This window comes from Cyanistes caeruleus, chromosome 5 (assembly GCF_971803275.1).
Source record: "Cyanistes caeruleus chromosome 5, bCyaCae1.hap1.1, whole genome shotgun sequence".
Lineage (NCBI taxonomy): Eukaryota > Metazoa > Chordata > Aves > Passeriformes > Paridae > Cyanistes > Cyanistes caeruleus.
The window spans coordinates 18936467-18960535 of record NC_141705.1 but is presented as its reverse complement, the minus strand read 5'-3'; the positions used below and the strand labels follow the sequence as shown (position 1 = coordinate 18960535).

Here is a 24069-nt window from a genome sequence, read left to right as displayed (position 1 = left end):
GTTTTGTGCTACAGTTGAATCCCTTCATATGCAAAGAATTTGACATAGCATTGTTGGAAAGATTAGCTCTTCCCCCAGCCTCAACCCCTCCCAGGAAACTATACATACAGTTCATACACATTACCTCAAAGTCACTTCAAGAATCAGCATTCCGTAGCAATTATACTTAACAAAAAATTCTGCAGCTTCTAATTGAACCAGGCACTTTTCATATAAGAAAACACTTTATTATTTTTTCCCCCTTTAAAAAACACAGCTTATGAATTCTACCTGCTTACTGATACATTTGACACTATTGGAAAAATAAGGCAGCTGATTTAGGAAACAAGAATTATTCACACTAGGGAGATCTATATCATTAACCATTTTTTGTTTCTTCATTTGTTCTTTGTGTGCTGTATATAGAGCAATTCTGCCACCTAGAGTAAAATCCAGGTCCAAGATTAAAATATTTTTGTGAACATATCTGTTTGACTAATTAGAAATGGAAGAGATACCTTCTCTGGCAGATAATTAAATGCAAATACTATGGGTTTATTCTTTTTTTTTTAAAGCATGCTATAAAATATTTAGTCGGCTGCTTGCTATCAAAATCAGCAGCATTACCAGAGAACCAGGTGAAATATATAATAAATACAGCTGAGACAATTTACATTTTTATTGGCCCTTTCATTACACACTTCTTCAAATATTTCCCCAACTTCACATAGAAGATATATGTTTCCCCATATAAATGGAAGATAATACCCTTAGCAAGGTTTTTAAATTAATTAATCTATCAGAATTAATCTATTTGGGCAAATCATAAAATTAATTACAATCCAACTGAACATAAAAATGGTTCTGGTTCATTCATTCATATATATATATATATGTGTGTGTGTGTGTGTTTTATATTTCCAAATATTTCTATTTTGGAGGCCAAAAACTGCTGCCAGTTGATAAATAAAACACTGTTAACTGGGAGGGGAAAAGTGAGGCAATGGCAAGGCAAAGTAATTCCTTACATAGAGCAGATGATCTTTAGTTTAATTTATATAAAAGCCAGGATTTTAACATCTCATTAGTATGAACTAATGCCTCTACATCCAGTTGTCTCACTCACAAGAATGAAGAGCTTATGTCTCCTCAGATAGGAAATCTGTGGTTTTAAAGATTCTTATAAATTTAAAGCAATAAATCATCCTTTTCTGAGGGCTGAAAGGACATATGCTGAGCTCTTCCATGAGCAGTTATGTCAAAGTACCAAATATCACATAATTTTTACTCTAGTGACTCAAACACATTTGTCATCGTGGTGGATGGGGATTTGCTTGCAACTAAAAAGACTAAAAATATTTTCTTCCTCTATTTTCTCTCTTTCAGTCAGGGGAGAACACCCTAAAGAGGGTATGCAAGGTTAATCCCTTGGCTCACCAAGCATTGGCTGAAAAGCAAGGACAAGAATTCCCTTCAGAGGCAAGTATTGGATGTAACCTTCAGATCACAAAGTCTTTAAAAATTTGTCTCTAGAAGCCAGAAGAGTTTGCCAGATAAAGCCTCTATCTTTTGTGTAGATCTGTTCCTTAAACACCTGCTACTCCTGAAGCTGAGATAGTGTGATAACTGAACCTTGGAATGACCCTTCCTGGCCATCCTCATGTGGTTGTTCTTGTGATAAAAAAAGCATCAAAAATTAGTTGTTGCTAGAATTAAAAATAGCCTCTGCTTATTGGCAATAATATGTTGCACCGAATGCACATAGCACACTTCATCTGAGGATCTAAGTGTTTTGCAAACATTAATTAAGCTCTGCACTGCTATTATGATTCACAGAATGCCATTATCACACCCAAGGGATGCAAGAAAGAAAGCCATTGAAGCAAAGTATAGGGAAGCAAGCCCTTGAAAGCACAATGATTCTGGTTCCATTTCAGATCACATCAACCTATATACATCCTAGGACAAAGAAAATAAAGTCAAGGATTACTCAGAACAGAGCAGTTGTTTTTTATGTGATTTATGAAGCATAGATACTTTTAAAAAGTACTGGTTTCTTCTGACCTTTCTTCCTTTTCTTGTCATTTGCAGGATTATGTATTATTAGCATTTCCCAGTCCTACTATTATTTCTGTATATTCTGTTATCTTCCTAACCTTGAATACACTCACCTTTCTTTTCAAATCTGCTAGTCTCAACCTACTTCCAATCATTTGACCTTTGAGTATCACATTTCTTCCAAACACCCTATCCCTCAAGTTCTTTCACTTGACATTTCCCTCCAGGAGTCAGAGAACATTTTTCCTCTCTCAACCTTTAGCACATTTTTCAATACTGCACTGATCATTGCTGACTCCCTGGGGAACAAATCATTTTCTATTCTAGGAACCAGGAGTAAACAGGCAGATCTTGGGAGCCGAGAGCAGTAAGCATTCATTGTCCAGGACTATGTCCTTTCAGCTCATCTCCATTACAGCAGAAACACACTGAAGGACATGTTCTGAGGTTCAGTAACTGGTGTGTTCTGTGTTGTGATAGGTCTTTGTAGTCATGTTATCAACAAGCAGCCAGGATGACTGAGTGCCTCTCTGAAGTGCCTGTGCACCAACGCTCAGTGAGCAGACACAAAGACTTGGAGGCCTGAACAAAGCTGGCAGGGCTACGATCTCATTGGGACCATGAAACATGAGGGGGTAACTTACACAGCTTCTGCAAGGGCTGGATATGATGGTGAGGAGCTGGAGTTGCCCTTGAAGCAAGAGCACTGCAAGGAGTGGACAAGAGTCCTACCTAGGGAAGAATGATGAGCCATCTGACAGCTTATGGGCCCAGAATCACCGCTTAGGTCAAAACTCCTAATGCTGCAGTGAATGTCTGCTACCAACCACCTGATTTAAAGTATTGGATTTTTGTGGACTTCTTCAGGCAATTGCAGAAGTCCCCCATGCACTGGCCTTGATGCTCATGCAGGCTTTGACCACCCCAGTATCTGGTGGGGGGGATAATACAGCAGAGCACAAGTAACTGAAGTAACTGAGGATGTTCCAGGAGTGCATTAGCAATAACTTTCTGACACAAGTGATCAACAAAAAGTCAGCCAAAAAGGGCAGATGCTCTGCTGAACTTCATCCTTGCAAAGAAAGAACAACTAGTCAGGGGTGTTGTGATTCAAACCACACAGGCATCTCAGCCCCATGCAGCTGCTCACTCACTAGCCTCCGCAAAATGCTGAGGGAAACAATTAAAAGGAGAAAAATTGTAAGTTGAGGTGAGTTGAAAATGAGGAGGGAGGAAAGGAAAGGGAGAACAACAAAAAGAAAAAAAATTGCAAAAGCAATTGTTTAGCACCAGCCAACTAATGCCCAACTAAATCCCTGAGCAACAGCAACCCCTGGAAAACACATTCCCTGTTTTATGGCTGAGAACAATGTTATGGAATCTCCTTTTGGTCAGTTGGAGTCAGCTGTCCCAGATGTGTGCTGTCCCAGCCTCGTGCAGAGAGCGTTTCTCCTCACTGCAGCAGAGTGAGAAACAGAGGAGGCCTTGATAGTGTGTTAGCAGTGTTCAGCAGTAGTGAAAATATTGGTGTGTAATCAGCATCACTTTGGTCCCCAGTCCAAAACACGGCACTTAACAGGTATTTTCTGCATAGGTGCAGAAATTAACTCCATCACAGACACACTTAGTACAGAGAGTGTGAAGGCTGGGGGCAATCATGAGTTGTGGAACTCAGGATCCAGAAAGGAGGGGACAAGGCAAATAACAAGACCCTGCACACCAGGAAAGAGCACTTTTGGTTTCCTCAGGTTCCTGCTTGGAGGAGCCATGTGGAGTTCAGTTCTGGAGAAAAGGGGGCAGCTGTTGTATTTTTGTTCAAGGGTCACCTTCAGTCTCAAGATTTGTCTCTCCCAATGTGCAGAAAGGAATCCTGTACAGATGAATAGTGAGTTCCTGACAAAATTCACCTCAAAATGAAAAAATAAGAGCTATCAGCAGGGACAAGTGACCAGGGAAGAGCACAGAGACACTGTCCCAGTGTGTAGTAATGGAGTTAGATACATCAAAGCCCATTTGAAGTTAAATCCAGTGAGGGACACAAAAGGCAATATAAAAGGCTTCTACAAGCATATCAGGAAGGAAGATTAGGGGCAGTGTGGGCATGCTGAATGGGCTCTGTAGTAGCAGTCAACACAGGTAAGGCTGATGTACTCAATACCTTCCACACCATGGTCCTTCCTAGCAAGACCTGCCTTTCAGAAATCCCAGGTTCTTGAAATCAGTGAAAAAGTCTGGAGCAGGGAAAGTAGTGTCAGTAGAGAAGGGATGCACCCACAATGCTGAGGGAGCCAGCCAATGTCATTGTCAGACCAAGAGCAGTGATTTCTGGAAGGTCATAGAGATTGAAGAAGGTTCCTGAGGACTGGAAGACAGCAAGTGTCATCTTCCAGAAGGGTGAGGAGACAGATATGAGGAACTACAGGCCAACTGGCCTCACTTCAAACCCTAGCAAGGTGCTGCACCAAATAATCCTGGAAGCTATTTCCAAGCACACAAAAGGTGATGATTCAGCATAAACTTGCAGAGCAGGACTCATACCTGAGCAGCCTGACAGCCTTCCACAACAAAGTGATGAGCTCAGCGGGTGAGGAGACAGTCATGGATGTGATTTTTCTTTGCTTCATCAAGGCTTTTGACAGTCTCACATAACTTTCTGATAGATACACTGACAAAATACAGACTAGATAAGTGGACAATAAAGTACATTGAAAAGTGGTTGAACTGCCTGGCTCAGATGGTTGTTGTGATTAGCAGCACAAAGCCTGGCTGAAGGACAATCACTAATGTATCCCTGAGGCTGATACTGGGGCCAGTACTGTTTAACATCTTCATTAATGAACTGAAAGATGGAATGGAGTGTGCCAACAGCAAGGTTACAGATGATAAATTTTGGGGAGGAGTGGCTGATACACCAGATGGCTATGTTGCTTTTGCTGCCATTCCAAGGGACCGCAACAGTCAGGAGAAATAAACCTCATGAAGTTCAGGGAAATCAAATTTAAAGTAATGTATCTGGGGAGAAATAACCCCATGTACCAGCACTGGCTGCGCAGGGCAAATAGAAGGAAAGCAGCTCTGGAGAGAAGGGCTGGGGGATCCTGGTGGACAAGGAGTCAAACTTGAGCCACCCTGCACCCTTGAAACATTCTGGAAGCACAGGGAGATGGGACTGCCAGTGGTAATACACAACACAGCTGCTGTGAGCAGCCCTGCACTTCCCATACAGACACACAGCAAAGATGAACTGCAGCAATTCCAGCACGCACAGCACAGAGATACTGTGGAATCTCCATCTGTGGAGATACCCAAACCAAACTGAATATAGTCCTGAGCAGCCTGCTGTAGGCAACTCTGCATTCAGCAGGGATGTTAGATTAGACAGTCTCCAATGGTTCCTTCTGCTCCTAAAGGTTCTGTGACCCTGTGACCCATGTTCTGGTGACTGAGTAAGATGTAAACAAAATGAACCCTTTTTTTTAAAGAGAAACTGACTTTCCCCCAATATGTTTAAAACTCAGCATAGAAAAAGAGATCAGAGATTGTCAGACATTCTCATATACTATGTGCAATCCACCAGCAGGTTAAACCTGCAGACATCTCACCCACAGTAAGAGCTCAGAACACTTTTGAAAAACTAGGAGGGCTCACTGAGCACACTGAACTCCAATTAAGACAAGTTGCAAGACTCTTTCAAGAATGGAAATACAAACTGAAGAAACAGGGAATATGCTCTAGCAGAATACTTGCGTATTAAAGTTGTCAGCTAATGAGAAGAAATGAGGGAATAAGCTTGAACATTCCTCTCTCCTATTTGTGTGGACACAACATACACAGGGTCTTAGACTAACTAGAATACAGATGTGACATACACAGAGAGCACTACCGAAAGTCTTTTTGATGTTTTAATACCACTTATGTTTTACATTCTCAATACTTTTGTATCTTTTCCATTCCCCTATCATGTCCCTTTAGTCCCTGTTTAAGATGAAGGAAGGCGAAACCTGCTTTTTATAATATACTCTTTCCTGGATTTTCATTTTACTTTCCATTCACTCCTCCCCACACCCCCCACCCTCTAAAATATGAATAGCTTAGAGTATCTTGAATGACAAAGGAGAGTTTAATGTAGCTTTGAAAATTAACACTTTTCTTTGCAAGAAAAAAATGCTTAGCTCTCAGAAGTTCTATCCCTTAATCTGGTGAATTACTAATATCTAGAATTCAAAATAGTACTTTTAATTAACAGAAGCTTAACATCTATTCAACCCCTTGAAAGAAGCCAATCACTATTGCCTTTATTTTACCAAACAATTGAACTGTCTAATTAAAAGTCACAAAACAAGTAAGTGGCAATGAGAACTAGATTTCAGCTTCTGAAGCTTAGCTAAATGCATTATGTACTCTATTTATATTCATTAGAGCAAAGATCTAAAGGCACTGTCTTTGCTGATGCACACCTTTGAAGGGCCAGAAGACAAAAGAAATCTCTCACTTCAAAGTGACAATAAACAAAACATCATAAGTTTTCACTTGAAAGATTCATTGCTCTAAAGTATTAGTGGGAATTTATATAAATACTTAGCCATTTATTTCTACATACATAAAAATGTATATATATTAAAAATACACACACAATAGCTGATGTTGAGCTTGAAGTAGACAATGTCAATTTTCTTTTAAGGAAGCTTCTGGGGTTTGGGGTTTTAGGGTTTTTTTCCCCCTGTCACACTAGTGTGAAGATTGCCATGCCAGGCAGTAGCTATTTCATCTACACAGAACCTGGTTGAGCCGCTCAGGGTTGAGTCTTATCAGGTACAGCCCTCACATCACACAAAGCACAGCCAGCAGCAGCCTAGGCAGATCAAATGCTAAGCTGGGGTGCAGTGGGAAACCGCAGCAGGGACTGCTTTATCTGTCTCCTGAAACAGAAAGAACAAAGTCCTACCAGTTCATTAAAAGCAGCTTTGAAAGTCCTGTAGTTTTCTCAGGTATTTCCAGACCCACTTAAGATGAAGAAGGCTGTAAAAAGTTGTGTAAGGTTCATGAAGCAAACTCCTCAGTTCAGAGCAAGACATTACTGTTATGTGTTATCCCTTAAAAAAATGGAGAAATAAACACCACACCAACTCATTTTCACTAAAGACAGGTAAATGACTTGTAATAGGGCAGAATATAAATAATAATAATAATAAATTATGTTTTTCCCCAGTGAGACTGCACCTTGTGTTTTCACACACAACAGACATTTTCTGTGTATTTATACAATCCAGTTCAGCAGTGTTATGGAAAGAAAGTGTAACTAAAGATTCAGTGATTAAGGTTTTAGTTGCACTTCCAGCAGGACTTAGCAAGAAGCTGACCATACCATACTAACAAAGATGGGGGGAGAAGTGGAATAGAAACATTACTAATAACCTAATTGGAAAACATTATTTGGAAAAAACTCCCAAGCTAACTTGCATGAGCTATCATTTCAAGCTGGCAAGTTGATTGAGCACTCTTTAATTGTTTCCAATTTATAGGGTAATTTTTTAAACCAAGTTAAAGTCCCCAGGTGTTGATAAATCTTTCTGGTGTCCATACCAGTAAGCTATAAAACTCAAGGAGTAAAGAGGCTTCCAGCTATAGATCCACAATCCAGCAGTATTTTCCTGAGAAGTAATGATCTTTGAATTCTTGCCATTTCTATTATTCTCTGTCCCCCAAATTCTTCATTGCTTCAATCACACCCTAGAGTACAGTACTGATGAAAGCAGATGTCCCTTACTGCTGCAATCCCTTATTTTCTTATATATAGGAAAGCACCCCAGTAGGACATACAGATTTCCCCAAGTCCTGAGCAGGAAAATTCTGAATCTGCTATGTCATGAGCACAGTATTAAAACAGTCATTCACCACTGCAGGACCCTGAAGAAAAAAGAGCAAACAGCCAGCGTTTCAGCAGAGCTCAGACTGCACCTAAAGTGAGGGAATTATTTGTTTAATTTCCAGCCCTTTCTGTTTAAATGAACACTTGACTTCTCCCAGACAGGGAATACAGTAAAAAGGCTTTTTTCACAAAATGCTAAGAAATTGAGCTGCCTGCCTAGTTTATGTAATTCTTTGCAGAGAAGTCATCCTCTAATGTGAATACTAATTTCCCTTGTGAAAAGGAGCAGCAATAATAACCAACAGTTGAATGTTAACATATTTGCGACCTAACTGTCAAATCAAAATGTGTGAATTACAGTGCTGCTTTCTCCACTGATGTTAGAAATCTAACATATGCCAGTTTACACAGTGCTTGGAGATGGAAAGCATCTTTTAAAGACATGGAAAACATACGCCCCCTTCTCCCTCTGGAACAAAAGAAGAAAATTAATGCTTGGTTGTAATGCAACAAAAAAAATCAATCACAGCTCTTTGATAAAGGTTTGTCTGAGATCCCCTGGGAAATAGGACACTTGAGAATTCTTAACTACAGTAGATAAAAATCCAAAATAGTTACAGCAAATTAGTGCCAAGGAAGGCTGAATTATTTCTATACAAATCTCAGATTACTTTGGTTCCACAGGAATGCTGAAAGATCTGGCAGAAGCCAAAAAAGATGATCACCTGAACCAAGAGGCACCACCTTTACCTACTGATGTATATGGCAAGTAAGTAGCATGGGGCAAATATTCTTCACTATTTTAGCTAAGGGCATATTTAAGATAATCTAAAGAAGGGAGTGAATATGTGTTATTAGGGAGTCTTACACTTGGTTTCAATAGCTCTAGATAAAATGGGGAGCACGAGCAGCAGAATTGTATTCCCTGCACCCAGGAACAAGGCATGGGGAAGTCTATAGTGTTTACCTGAAAATGCCAGCTAGAGTTTCTGCTTTTGTGGAGCTCCCTTTCACAGTACTTTATTTTTAAAATATATTTTAAGAATATTTATTTTTAAAATATAGAATCTCTAAACAATTCTCAAATTATTACCATACAGTGTTACTAATGAGGGTCTGAACAGTAGGAGTCTGGTCAGAAATGTGGAGGAGCCCCACTTGTGATTTTCTTTAGCTTGCTTTAACGCTGAAGAGTATATTACGTCTCTCAATGTGATGATTCAAAAAGAGAAAAGTTAGCTTTTAGAAGAGAAATTATTACTAAAAATGTCTTTATCACTGTATTTGTACACATCCAATCCCAATCCCAACGCTGTGCAAATTCAAGTTGATTAGCAGCTCAACACCAAATTCTACATGAGGCTGCCAGGTGTTTCCTCACAGCTAAATTGCATCTAGAGGATTCTATGGGATAAAGTAGTTGATATTAACAAAACTAATAATCCAATTGCTCTTGTACACTTTTTTATGCACATTCCACCTTTAATGAAAATAAAAACTGGAAAATCTAACAAGAGCCTGTCACTGTTCCTATGAAGTACACAAACATATTACTCCTTTCAGTTTCTTAATTCCTGGCTGCCATGTCATGTACACTGTCACAAAGGGTTTGCACAACTCTAAGAAGAACTAGTATGTTTCCTTTTATTCACACTATGGGATATGGAAGAATAAAATATTACTAATTTTTTTCTGATTCAAGACTGCAGTAACTAGAGCTCCTTGAAGGCTTTTCCTTAATTTATGTTGGCATGATTTAGGTAGAAATTGGAGATTTTTCTCCACTACCTGCAGAGCCTCAATTGGTATATTTTTCTCTGGCTAATATTAGCAATGGTCCTGAGTAGCTACAGCATTCTCTCAGACGTGTGATCAACCACTAGCAATCCACAGTAGCTCTGGCCAGACCTGCCTGGACTGCACTATTCCAGGCTCAACAAAGCAAAGCTCCAATTAAAACTCTGGGAAAAAAATTTCAAGCCTTAGATTTGCCCATAGGATGAGGAGATACACTGCTAACAGCAAAGCAGCAGAGGTGTCCCAGAGCTGCTTTAGGAAGCAGAGGCTGCACAAGTCCATTGACGAGCACAGACTGCAGAAACCTGTCACTGCAGTACACAAGACAAAAGCCAGATTCACTACAAAATACAACCTCATGTTGAAGGCGATGCTGGGACTGATGGGCTGAGCAGATGACTGCAAGAAATCAAGATCACCAATACTCAATTGTTATATTTAGTCTACATTAGAAATCTTGACTTTAAAGGATGTATTCTTTTCTATAAGAAGTTTCTGAACTGAGGTTTTTGAAATTGATTTCTTTTAACTTTTGCATATTAATTTTGGAATTTAGTGTTTACAAATTAGAAGTCATACATCAAAGCAGAAACTACAGACTTAAAGCACACCTGTGGCAGAGCAATGCCTAGATGCATGAATGCAAGAACTCTTCAAAGTGACAGGAACCTTGTTAGAAAAAGTTCACATTCAGAAGCCCTTTGCTTGTTAAATACTGGATATACACTAACTTTGTCAACTTTATCAAAACTCAGTGTGTGTTTCTTACGTGTCTACTGCTTCTTATGAAATTAATCAAAATCTCTGACAATGTAAACTGCAGCTATACAGGGCTGTTATATGCTTCAACTAGGGAACAGCAATCTGAAAAAAGAAAATACTTTTAACACAACAGAGTTTGTTTGGGGGGATTTGGAAGGCAAGGGTGGGGGGGAGGCTGTTGATTGGTTGGTTTGTTTGGTGGGAGTTTTTGCTGTTGTAGATATTTAGGGTAGTTATCTACCTTGCAGTGTCCATGGTAGATGACATTCTATCTCCAGAGATATATCAGGTGTTACTTCTGATGTTTTATTTATCTTTCTCAAACTACATAATCTAAAATTGCCATAAAAAATTATGCACACTATAGATTGAGCAGAAAGCACCTGGTTTTTTTTTAAACACAAAGCAGTATTTCTACTGACAATCATCCTCCTTAGGATCTTATATCTCCACTTGAAAAAAGGGTATATTTCATAAGAGTAGGAATAAGGGAGGGGGGAAAAATCCAAATATCAATTACATGGTCTGTGTTTGAGCTTCCCTCATACATAACTTGTACCTTCAATCATTCTTCCTGCACTCCGGAGTACAAACAATTCATGGTATATCCCTTCTTCTCCTGTGCCCCTGTCCCCTGTCTCTTTCTTCACCCATACAATTATTGATGTGCCTTCACCCTCAGGCTGTAATTGTGACGATTTCTGGTATATTCTCTATTGCGAAGCATCTTCTGTATAAAACTGATGAGAAAAACTGGAGTAAGTAGATTAGTAAAAAAAGAGAAAACAGGAAATCCACCATGAGGTTCAGGAATTACTTCCAGAATATGATTAGCCATAGGCTGAAAGATGAGACCTCTTAGAATACAGACAAAACCTAGCCTTCAGAACTTAAATAGTTAACTTCCTCTTTGAAAAACAGATGAGGAAGAATTGAAACAGACAAGTACTCCAACATTAAGCGGACAGGAAATTAAGCTAAACTTCTCTTTGAATATAAATAAATTATTTGAATAAAGAAATATTTTCCACTGTATTGATATATTTGTGGATACTCAGCACACCCTTACAAGGCACTCAAAGTAACAAGGAGTATATGGTAGACCTTTCTGAAACCGCTCCAGAACCAGCATAACCAGGAACACTCTACCCCTAGGAACAGCTAAATACCCAAAAGACCTTATAGGAGATTACCTGCCCCATTTCAACCCTATTTCACATCTTCTGTCTCACTTAGGGCAAGCAAGATACTATAGAATTTCACAAGTGATTCCATCACCCAGTGAAACTGGAAAAACTATGAGTTTAAAAGCCTAGTTTTTTCAGGGTAAGGCAATGACTCTGATTCCACAGTAGTCAAATGCAGTTCATCAGAAAAAGAAATCAAACCCTGACTTCACTGACTGCATAGCAGCTTGCTGAAACTGTTAATTAACCAAAGCTCAGTAATGTCCTTTGGGATTAGAATGCTCTGTGTTCCACTTGCTTGGGTGCCAAGTCTTGCAGTAAAATAAGCCATTTCTTATAAGCAATGCTATAATAGCTCAATCAACATTTGCAGAAGAAATTAACAGCAGGTTCCCAATACTTTAGCTCTCTGAAGATGCTGATTTAGGCTTTGCCAGCCTATATGATTTCCCCATTGATAAACAGTTAACACTGTTTAATCAAGACACGAAGGACAAATTGAAGTGAAAGTGATCAGCTCACACACACTAAACTATTGCTTCTGAAGTGGGCCGTATTAGACAACTACAGCTGAACACAATTTATATACAGATTCAATAATCAATACCCATTTTTATCTGGAAAAAACTAATTTAAATTCTTTAAACATGATTCATACTGATCCTGTGATTCACCTGTGTTGTCACTCACTGACTTACCCCACCACAATCCTGTCACCTCCACATAACCAGGATTTTTGGTTACAAGAGAAGCTGCTTTGAAAAAGCTCTTCTTGAGCTTCCTCCTCCTCCAAGCTACAAGTTAAAAGAAATATTAAACAACAACATGGATTTTTTTTTTTTCTGGTAGAGAGCCAAAGGCTCTCAAACCAATCCTCATGTTCAAAATCACAAGGCTACATATTATTCCAGCAGTCACTTGGAAAGGCTTTTCGGCTTGTTCAGAAGGGAAAAGAAAGAGTGGGGAAAAAAAAAAAAAAAGCACAGCACAAGCCCAAAATCCCAAATCTTCAAAATGTTAAACAACAGAAACTCAGAAAGGCTCTTTCAAGCAAAAGCAGGAAGATCCAGGATTTACAAGCCTGACTGTAGCACTCTAGTTGCCAAGCAAAATGGTTTCCACCTTTCCCTTCCCAGCAATATTGCTGTCAAACCTAAACAGAACCAAGAAAACTTATCTCAAGATAAAAAAAAAATAAAAAAAAAAAATAAAAAAAATAAAAAATCCAAAGTTTATATACTCTGGGAACAGGCTAAGATCAATTAAAATTGCATAACATTTTCACTAACACAGTTTCACTTTTCAAAATGAAAGTCAGATTTATTCAACATTAAGTGCAACAACACATCAGAAATCAATAAAATCAACTTTCACTTATAAAGTAAAGCAAAGTAACATGAATAAACACAGGAAAATACTGTCTGAGACTCTCCAAGCAGGACATTTCTCATAAGACTCACAGAAAAGGAAAAAAAAAAAAAGGATTTTTATATGCAAACAGACTAAATTCCCCAAAATTCAGGTTTTTTTCCAGTCATAAAGCAATATATAGCTAATGGGAGGTAAACTAGAAAAGGGAATGAAATGCATCATGCTGTACAACACCAAAGAAATACTCCAAATGCATCTGTGTACAGCATCAACAACATGCAATAGGTGAGGTTAAAAGCAAGTACAGTGTATATATTAGAGACAGAAACTAGTCAGTCTGAGGGCTTTGTTTCTTATTTTAGTCCAACTAATGAAAACAAACAGGAGCCAAGTGCAAACAGAGGAAGAGAAGAATCTGCATGGAGAACACCTCTTCCCAGAACAGTAAAGCATCTTAAGATTCAAATTTTGCACATTTACTTGTCTTGGTCCTCTTCTTGCTATGTCATTAAAACAACCAGATCCAATGGGCTTTATGCAAATATCTACATTTTTATAAAGCAGTAATTAAACAAAACAATGCAAGTCATTCAAATGCTGCTAATCTTTTAAGTCAGGCATTAATATGCTGAACACTCACTACAACTCAATGTTATTTAAATTAAAAATAAAAACAGGGCAAGATATCTCCCAAACAGCTTTGCTGAAGTCTAGGGTATTCTAATTATATTTGTTGCTTGGAGAAAGGCAATGTGAAAACAGACGTGCTACCCAATTCATTTCATTACGAATTATTTAAACAATGCTTTTAGACAACATCTGGTCTCTTTGTTCATTCTATTCAGTTCACAGCCTGACAGATTTCTCTTGCCAGTCTTTTTTTTTTTTTTAACAGCATTTTTTTAAGACAAACTCCCAAGATCTTCTATAGATTTCGTCAGCTATTGAAAAGCAAGCAAGCATAGCACACATGCAAGTTATTAGAATTAGAGAGCCAAATATAATTAACTACAAAGTTCCAAGCAGTAAGTACATCGACATTCCCCTGGGGAGACCCCATCTTACTAGGAGATGGATTTGAAAGCTGATAAAGAACACAGATTACCTACTTCAGAAGTTCTCTGCCTTTCACCTGAAGACTTACCAGAATCCACTCTACTACCCAACAAGCTAGTACAAATACTCAAGATTGTCATTAATTTCTGTAAGCATGGAGTGATGGCTGACAACTGAAGACTGACTTTTGCAGGGTTGGACATACTGACCTAAATTTTAAATGAATTCAAGTCTGAAAAGAATTGTGCAGCATTAACTTAAGACACAAATAAACAATCAAAGGATTATTAAAGGATAACTTTACCACTCATACACAAATCACACTAGCCAGTGCTCTCTCTACCTCATCTGCCTGAAGTACAGTAGTGTTTTTACACTAATATCCAACTGTGACAAAGTCTTTAAAAGGCAACTATTTACCATTTATATATTATTTCCCAAGTGAAAAAAAACAACCTGTAGTTCTCTATACTATAAACAACTACCAGTACCTGCTTATGTTTTCAACAGGAGAGGGATCACAAAGAACTGAGTTGAATTAAAATAAAAGGAATGTGAAGGACAAAGTTTTGATTCAGATGTCTTTAGCACATACTGAACCAAAACATACGTTAAGACATGCTACTAAAATTTATCTGAAGCTTCTCTAAGGTCTGGCAATCACCCTGGTTAGTACTGTAACTAGTAAATTTAATGCTGGGTGAAAAGTAGAAGAGAGGTTAGAAATAAGAAGGTAATGCCCTGAAGAGTACACCTAAAGAAGAAAGTGGGGTCTTTTGTTGGATAAGAAGTTACTGATCTGAAAGCCTTGAAATTGAATGTACCTCTTATCTCCAGCAATCTAAACTGTGAGTGTTCTTTAGGAGGAGATTAAATACCACTGAACATTTTTCATCCTCTCCAATGAGCAAGAGGCATTTCTTTTTACCTTGCTCAAATGTGTTATCTTTAACATCTAAGAAGAAATCAACCTTCCCACTTTTCATTTTATTAAATACACAGAACACACACACAAAATTTGGTAAACTTGAGATTTTAAGTTGTTAAGAAAGCCAAAGATAACACAAATCTACTTTATTTCTGAATGCCTGAAGTGGATTGAGAAGTACTGCCATATGCTTAAGCAATGTCAGATGCAAGAGCACTCAGGAATAATAGTGTAAAACTTGATATTGTTACCATTTGTATGAATTGCTGTGTTCTGTTAACGTAACAGAGGACTAAGTGGAGAGTCAGAAAAACATCATCTGCACTGGGTTGGAATCAAAAACCATCTGTGGAACACCTGTATGACGCATTCAAACTGCTACTAAAGCCCCGAAAAACGGTCACCTAAACATCTACACACTGTCAGGCAGCCAAAATCTGCAGGCAATTTTTAGTTATTAGTTATCCCAACATCTGTGTCACTAGCAGAAAATGTTAGCAGCACTTAAGACTCAACCTGGCATAGGGGGCTTCACCATGAATCACAAGAAGATGGAACATCCAGGATTAAAATGCCTACAAGCAATTTGGAGCTGATTCAAACATGAGATAGTAACACACCCCTATATAGTAAGGGCAACTGGAACAGAATAGAAAAATGAGTTTATCCTACTTAACATATTGCACAAGGAGATAAGCAAACAGACAAGCAGTCCAAGAATTGCTAAGTCCTCTATTTGGCTTTAAAAAAAAATTATTTACATTCTCCACTGCTCAGAAATATGCTTGTAATTAAATTGAAAAAAAAAAAAATTTCATTATATACTAATGGAAGTAAGGTAGCAATCCCTCTCCAGCAATGTATCGTGGAAATGGAATGAAATTATCCTGAAAATCTAACAGCTGGTGATACAAGAAATGCTAATCAGCTCATTTCCCTCCTGTGCATGCCATGTTCCCATATTTTGGGGAGCAAAAGGAAAAAATCTTGAAAGCTTTAATTTCTTATTAGCTTTATCTTTTTAGGCTTTCAATCAGTTGTAAATTACTGCCTAATTCCAGATGGCATCCATAAATATTGTAAGAAAACAGAAATCAAGTATTCTTGGCTTCATCATCTTCTAGGCTTCCAAAAAAGGAACTATATTCTTTAATATTACTACTTGAACTATAATTGAGAATTTTTCCTCTTTCAGCAAATTGCCCTCCAGGAAATAGAGGGTAATCTGCTACCTAAGTACCAGCAAGGGAAGAAAAGTGGGCATATGTCTGGAATTGTCAATGAACAATTTTAAGTTCCATCACTGAGCAGTAGGAATGAAGGATGGAGGGGAACCAACCAAAATGAAAAACCAAAAAACCCAAACACGATCAACTGTTTTAATATCTAAGTCCATTGTAAGATGGTAAAAGCATTCCCCATGGCAACCAAAATGCCTTTCCCAATACTTTTATGCTAATTAAGTATCATACAGCTTTAGTAAGAATTGTGGAAAGGTTTGGGTTTGCTTAGTTTTGGGATTTTTTTTTTTCTTTATATAGAACCATACATGTGACACTTCTTCATTTTACAGGTGACTTAAACAGCAGCCTTAAACAGGGAGAAATCATTTAGGCAATTTCCATAAAGGAGCTGCTGTCCTAACAAAGTACTCTAACAAAACACATAAATAGCAAAGAGCCTCATCTTCTGAAATACCAAAAAATTAAAAAAAAAAAACATGTATTTTAGCTATAAGAGCAAAAAAACATCCAAAACAAACAAACAAAACAAAAAGCCCACAAACCAATCTCTGCTGACACTAGCTGACTCTCAAGTGACTGATATGTCCTATGAATCCTAGTGGTTGGAATGCTGGCTGGACTCCCTGCCTGCCAGCAAGTTCAAGTTACACTGTGAGCCAGTGGAGCTGGAACAGAGAACCTTTTGGGGCATGTTGTCTCACTTCTCAGATGTGGGCATATGCCAGGTATTTCAACGCTATGACTGGGTTTGGTGGCCGCCAGTGAGGATCTACCTTAGAGCCAGGGCTCTCAACGTCCCTCGGTAAAATGACTTGAACCATCTGAAGACAGGAATTTCTGCAGTAGGAGCAATGGAAGCCACTTTCATTGTGGACAAATTTAAATGGCAAGAAATCCAAGTGGCTATTAAAATAATAAGAAGTAAACTCAACCTAAAATTAGTTTGTGCTCCAACATATAATACTCACCACTTCTGACTATTAATTTAAGCTTTTTGTTCTCTAACACTTACTAAGAAGCAGCTATAAAGTTACAGGACAGCTGGTGATACACTGAGCGTTGAGAGTGTTGGGTCTGTGCTCCAAAGGTTTGCCATTTTGAAGCCAGAATCTATCATTATGATACCCTCACCTGATTTGTTTGAACAACATCATGAAATATAATTTTTTCCAGAAAGTAGTTAAATTGGTTTTTTTAAAAATGTATTTAATTCTTTAACTCTCAGCCATGAAGAGCTCAATACCTCCTCTATTTCACTTTTAGTTATACCTACTACAGAAAACTGAATCTGTCTGTTTTGGCTTCTCAGGATTTGAGTTTGCCCAATTTTGATACCATAATTAAGAAGTGCTGCCCTTCCATTACTCAGTACCAGTTTTTTTTTCCATGTGTAAATGTTTACTCTCCAAAAATGCTCGCTGTACCAAAACGCCACTTCATCTTTTTTGGTAATGATAGAGACAGAGTTACTCAAACCTCACACCAAGATCTACTATCCAGCCCCAGATATTTTAAACTCAATTATTGCTATAGCCTTCTCAAGTGCATGAAGATTTTTCTGGTAGTAGTCTTCTCTGTGTTGTTTGGGAGGAACAGTGACTTCCCTACTTGCATAAAATTGTTCCCTTAGTAGATGTTCAAGTACTTCATCAGGCTTTAAACTGCAGCTCTTGAAGGCTCAGCATTGAGGTGGTTCTTCAGCACAACATTTTTCATCACTGTTTTTTGTTGTCTGCCATGTCCAGATGTACAATCCTTGTTCAAAGAGACCATTGTTACCTTGTGATTACATTGGGGTATTTTTTAAGCTACAGCTGTTCAACCTGATGATTCAGAGAATAATGGAACAACATTATGTACTCATTATTTTCTATTCCACCAATTTTTTCTTCTCCAAACTTTACCACACAGTTGATTTGTCCCATGCATTTCTGCATACATGGCCTACAATCAGTCAGACAACAAAACTCTGGATTATTTCCATTCTCTTAAGGAATTAACCAGTGTACCAGGACATCTAAAGTACTTGCACATGCAAGGTCTCCACCCCTTTTTATAACCACTCTCTTTCAACCATGTCACTAACCACAATGAATCTATTAAAATCACCATCACTTCTTGAGGAGAGAACTATATTGGGTATGTACAGTGGAACTTAAAAAGAAAACTATAGAAAAGACACATCACTTGATTTCAATTAGCTACAGGTTTTGAAGGCTCCTTACTAGAAAAAATGTAGGCAGTCTGTGAAATAATTCTTTCATACAGTACATCACATACATATTGGCAAGAAGTGAGCCCCTAATCACAAGTCCCTGGCAGTGGCACCTGCTACTGAGGCAACTGGAACACCCCCATGGAAGATCTGAGACTGTTTAGTCATCACTGGGTAAATTGCTTCTATTGACTAGAACAGGAAATATTTCTTTGGAATTGGAAGAAATTCCTGCTCAGTATTAATATTTTCAAACTGAATAAAAGGCACTGTTGCTTAAGCCATACATTTTTTGTCTCCAACTGTTAAAAAAAAATAAAAAGATGTTTTTGAACAACTAGCTACTGCTATCCTAAGAAGACTTCCTTGTTACCTCACAGTAATTTCATCTCTCCCTAAAAAAGCTTCACAAAAATTGCTTTTATCTGAAGCATGTCATCTCACCTTTATATCTATCTTTATATGTAAAATTATGAGTTAGTATAACAGTGCGCATTATAAAATACTATTTACTTCAGACATCTTTGAACAGCTAAATCTTCAAACTATACAAAAATAAAGTGTATGAAATCTTACAAAAGGAGGACATTAAGACAATAATAGCTAATTCAAAAAATATAATAACTTATACACAGCAGTAAGCATAAGCAATGTAGCCTACGACAGCTTCCAATTAACAGGACCTCTGAAACATGTCTGAAACAAGCATCAGCTAAAATTGGAACATTCCCAAGCACAATAATGTTTCCAATTTATTATCTTTACCACAGTACAAACTTTCGCAACCCAAATGTCCATTGTCTGTCAATCTGTAAACAAAAGCTACTATTCCCCCTCCTCATTTTGAGAGGGTGAATTTTTTCAGTCTTCAGTCAAGTTTCACAACCATCTTGCATAAGGAATCAAGAGCCTGTTCTCTTGGTAATTTACTTTTTTTTTCTTTTTTTTTTTTTTCTTCCATTTTTTTCTTTTTTTTTGTTTGTCATACAGCCTGCAGTGAATTAAAATCACAGTGAAAGTCCTGGGAAAAAAATGATCTTTACAGCAGGACTTGAACCATTCTAATAATAAATGCATCTAACAAAGCTTCCCATAATAAAAGCATGACATTTCCATTTCCAGAAATCAAGTCAATTAGAAATGCTAAATTCTACTTAAAAACCCCAAAAGATCTAAAAGTGAAAAGATTCATCTTCTCAGTCAAATACAAGTCTTTCCGTTTCACTTGCAGAGACTGTTCCAGTCTGTAAAACAGTAGTGCAACTCATTTAGTTCTACTTCTTTTATTTTTGTTAAAGTCCAGTAGATAAATGTCCTATTTCTATGGAAAGATAGGAAGATGCTCCAGTAAACAAGAAACTTTGGCAAGCCCAAGAAGGCTTACTAGTCCATTAAAGCTTAGGAGTCCAAAGTGGCTTAAAAATGGTTTATGAATAAACTTAAAAAAGCCCAACAAATCAATTAAAAAAAAAAAAAAAAAAGGCTGAAAAAGACAAACTAAAAAAATAAAGAAATAAATAGGCAGAAATTAATGTAAACTGTCTGAACTTTTTAATGATTTCTCATTGACAGCTGGCACAACCGTTGACAGTACAGTCATTAAATATAGGTGACCTACAGAGTATTCCATTAGGGCATCCAGTCTGGAATGCTCAAATGGAATTACATTCCTAAAGATTTAAAAAATAAGAGTTCTTATAATATTACTATAGGTTCTTCTGCCCACCTCATTTACACTTCTTCTTAAAGAGGTTTTTTATTTTTGATGGCTTTTTATTTTTTTCACCATTCTGGTAGAGGTCCTGTGGGATACTGCTTATCCTAGGGACAGAAGCAGCTTCATGGCTGGGTTTACTATCACTGCCGGTTGAAGAACATGAGGTGTGACGAGGCTTTGGGACTGGGATCCCAGTTGAAAGCTGGTTCATGCTGCAAGACTTCTCCAGGATTCCATTATAAACTTTGCTTGCAGGACTAAAGATCATGCTCTTAGTTTCTGCCATGCCTACACAGTCAGGAGAGCCCCTAGAAATATCTGCAGTTAGAGAAGAGGAGTCTCCCATAGATGATTCCTCAAGTAAGAATTCTTCTGGTGATACTTTCTGAGGAGAAATTGTCTGGTACATCTCAAGACTTGCTGGAGGAGACTGTTTTCTTCCAATGGATGAATTTAGGGAGTCACATTCCGAACCTGTTTCCTGTACTTCCCTGAGTCAGAGCAGAAAGAAGAGAAAATATAATGAAGCTACAATTTCCTTCATACAGTTAACAAGGAAATTAATTTAGAATCAATAACATTAGTCAAAAGCACCACCCACACTTTTTCTTAGTAGTAAATTAAAAAAAAAAAAAAATTAGTTAAACATTTTAAGTTACAACTTGCATTACATCATTTTATTATCTAAACTTAAGGGAATTAGTTTGTGCAATCTTGCTTTTGCGGGCAGCAGCATCTGCCCAGAATCAGTCATTTGTATCTCACTTCAAAGAACAAAATCTATCTTTCTGGCACGTGAAGTCAGAAAAGTTATGAAATGAAAGAAGGAGATTTAAGCCTATCATACACGAAAAGTTTCTTCAGGACAAGTGTCCCTACCTTTCAACAAGCTCATTTGCTCCTTCCAAAAGGAATTTAACCTTTTCCTATGAGGCCATGTAACAAGAGTAGGTACACGCTCAACATGCTGTAAGAATTGTGTTACCATCCATCTCCTCTTCGCCCAGTAGCTGACATTGCTTTTGATCCTAGTTTCAGATGTAAAAGCCAGTAACATATTGTAATGGAGAATCAGGGTTAGTTCAGTGCACCCTGGATTGTAACATTACTTTACTGTACATGACATGCTAGCTATTTACATACACATACCAGACAAGAACTCTCTGCTCCATGTAGACTATATTAATTTATATTATCCTATAGATTACTTTAACTTTTGGCTTGGTTTAACCTCTAATTCTAAACTGTTAGTCTCAATAATCCTATCAAGAGTTCCAAGTGCTGTTTGCTAATCTCCGTACCATTGTTTATCAGCAGAGAAGTAAATGGCTTCTTCCTCCTCTTCAGTTCGATAGAGAGCTGGGCAGCTCGACACAGAAAGGATGTCAGGGTCAGGGGACTGCAAAGCGTGCTGAGACTGTGGAGATGATGGCACAACACTGCGTCTTGATCTACACAAGCTACTGCTTCTTGCCAGTGTGCTGGAAGGTTTTACAATGGACCCTGAGGCAGAGAAAAAGCAAACCAAACCCTCCAAGTGACATTGATGTTAACAGTATCTACTCTGAAGACTAAGTAGCAGATCTCTGCTTCAGTGACAGTGACTTTTAAACAACTTTGACATCGCTTGACAGATTCAGAGGAAGAAAGACTGGCACACCTCATACATTCTACAGTTAGATGAAGCAGCTAATCAAGATGCAACTGCAGAGATTTTGTGCCTGACCAAGTACACCAAAGCTCTGGTTCACTCTGCTCTCTTGAGAACAAAAAGAAAGATTCTACTGAAACTCCCAACCCTTCGTAAACTAAAAATAGCAGTGCTGAAATTAGTATGTTACACAATGACCTGTATTTTAATTGTGTGGTGATTTGCAGGTTAGAATAAAATGTAAAAGTTTTGCAATGTAGATATGACTAACCAAACAGCCAACTGATACACACTACAGTAGTTGAAAAGTAGGTTAGATAGAGAAATTTCATTTATGTAACATGACAGAAAATACATAATTCAACCTCATTATAAGCTCAAGACCTTCCTCTTAGATAACACTGTCTCTTGCCAGGCTAACTATAAATTTCCAGAAGCAAAACCACTAAGAATCAGTGGGGACAGCCTCACAAGACCTCATCAGCAAAGTACCCAACAGGAAGTGATCAATCCAATTCCTCCTTCAAAAGATTATTAGGCAGCAATACTTGTACAGAAATAAATCTACAGACCTGTTTTCAGGCTAGCTGCTACAAGTCTCAGGATGCCTCATACCCATCCTCAAACTGTCCCACAGAATGCAACACTGCTTATGTAAGATATATCAGACCCTTATTGGTGATCTAAAGTGTTTAACAAACACAACATGCTAAAAGTTGTCTAGCCTGATAAAATACATTTTATTTTCTGCAATGCCAGTTTATCATCATGTAAGTTACAGTTTCCCTTCCTGGAATCTCAGAAAAGGACAAGTTGTCCACTCTCTTAGGACAGGAAATCAAAACTTTCACTAAACAGTAAGTATCTGCACCTTTACTGACGTATAGATTTATTTCCACTCCTGAGAAAGAAAGAAAGGCTTGCAAGTCTCAACATGAGTGTTGCCATGTAACTCCAACTTCTAATTTTACTTTTGAGGAATTCCCTACTGACCTTAAAAGCATGCTGGGAGCTCAAAAATCATCTTATGTCATTACAAAAATAATTCCTCAAAGAGAAAAGGTGAACTGAGACAGGAGAGTAAGAATCACTTTAGGAAATTTGTGCTACAGGTCCAGGTAAATCAGATGCCATCCTACTTCCTGGTATTACAAAAAAAGAAACAAAACCAAAAAAAACACCCTGAGGGGAAAAAAAAAAAAAAAACCAACCAAAACAAAACCAAGATTGCACCATCAGTGACATCAGTGACTTTTGAGAGAAGTAACAAGCATTTTGATTCTTTGTAGGTGTGTATATACACAGGAATATGAAGAATTCAGCTGTGACAACTTAACATGTAGAATTTTCCAGTCCAAATGAAACTCAGTAAATCAAGGAATCAGCTGAATCCTACTCAGTCAATGGAAAAGTAGAAGTTTCACTATCACCTTCCCGCTGTAAGGACTTTTTTCCAATGTCAGACACTATTTCTTAATCCATTTTTGTTCTTCAGCTTGAGATTGATCAAACTCTATTACTTGACACCACATTAGCCTATCAATGCAATTGCTCTGGCACAAAGAAGCCTGTCCAACAAGACTTCAAATTTTGTCAGTCTTATAAGTCCAAAGGATGCTGGGGCAAGGCAGTAGCCCAATCCACTTTAGATCCAGTGACTGAAACAGCCCCTTTTTTAAGTGACCTCCTGTACAATGAATTTTGCCTGAAAAAGACCAGGACCAGTAATTTTGCTTCTGTCCTTCCTCATGTGCACTTGTTATTTTTGTTTAAATGATGGAAATAATTCAGCAGTTACTGAACTAACCTACAATAATTTGACTTCTCAATGCTAGTTTCAGCAACAGATCATTTAGCATATTTTCCTCTCCTTTCCCACTCCCAAGTGTTTCCATGTTTTATTTACCAAAAAGAAATTTTAAAAGCTAGTTAAGTAAGGACAAGCTACTTCCTTCATGTGATAATTTCAACAACACCAGGTTCTTGTGCCTTACCAAAATTCAGGAAGGAAAAAGAAAAAAAAAAAGTATCTGTAGTGTTACTGAGGTTGAGATTACTATTATCACTGAGAAAGAAATACTTGCAAATTAATTGATCTTTAGCAAAAAAAAAAAAAAATCATAATTGCAAAAGCATACAGTAAAGTTTCAGCTAAGTATGCTCTTACAAACAGTACAGTCCTTTTCTAATTGTAGTTCCTTTGAATCAACAGCACTCTCTTCTCTGGCTTCACTT

At 37.8% G+C, this 24069-nt stretch overlaps 1 protein-coding gene across 8 annotated transcripts in view; it reads right to left on the bottom strand.

Annotated features, from left to right (window-relative positions):
* Window positions 1-19994: 19994 nt before the first annotated feature.
* The window catches only part of STIM2 (stromal interaction molecule 2), a 73291-nt gene continuing 69216 nt past the window's right edge, over window positions 19995-24069 (bottom strand). For 6 of the 8 annotated variants that reach the window (XM_086890402.1, XM_086890401.1, XM_023925398.2 and 3 more), the window contains 2 exons: window positions 21485-21686; window positions 19995-20674 (listed from right to left, as the gene is read on the bottom strand). In XM_086890402.1, the coding sequence (XP_086746528.1) occupies window positions 20194-20674; window positions 21485-21686 (683 nt within the window). In that variant the 3' untranslated portion in view covers window positions 19995-20193. Of the gene's footprint in view, window positions 20675-21062; window positions 21212-21484; window positions 21687-24069 lie in introns of all 8 variants that reach the window. The other 2 variants (XM_086890407.1, XM_086890406.1) reach the window with 1 other exon arrangement.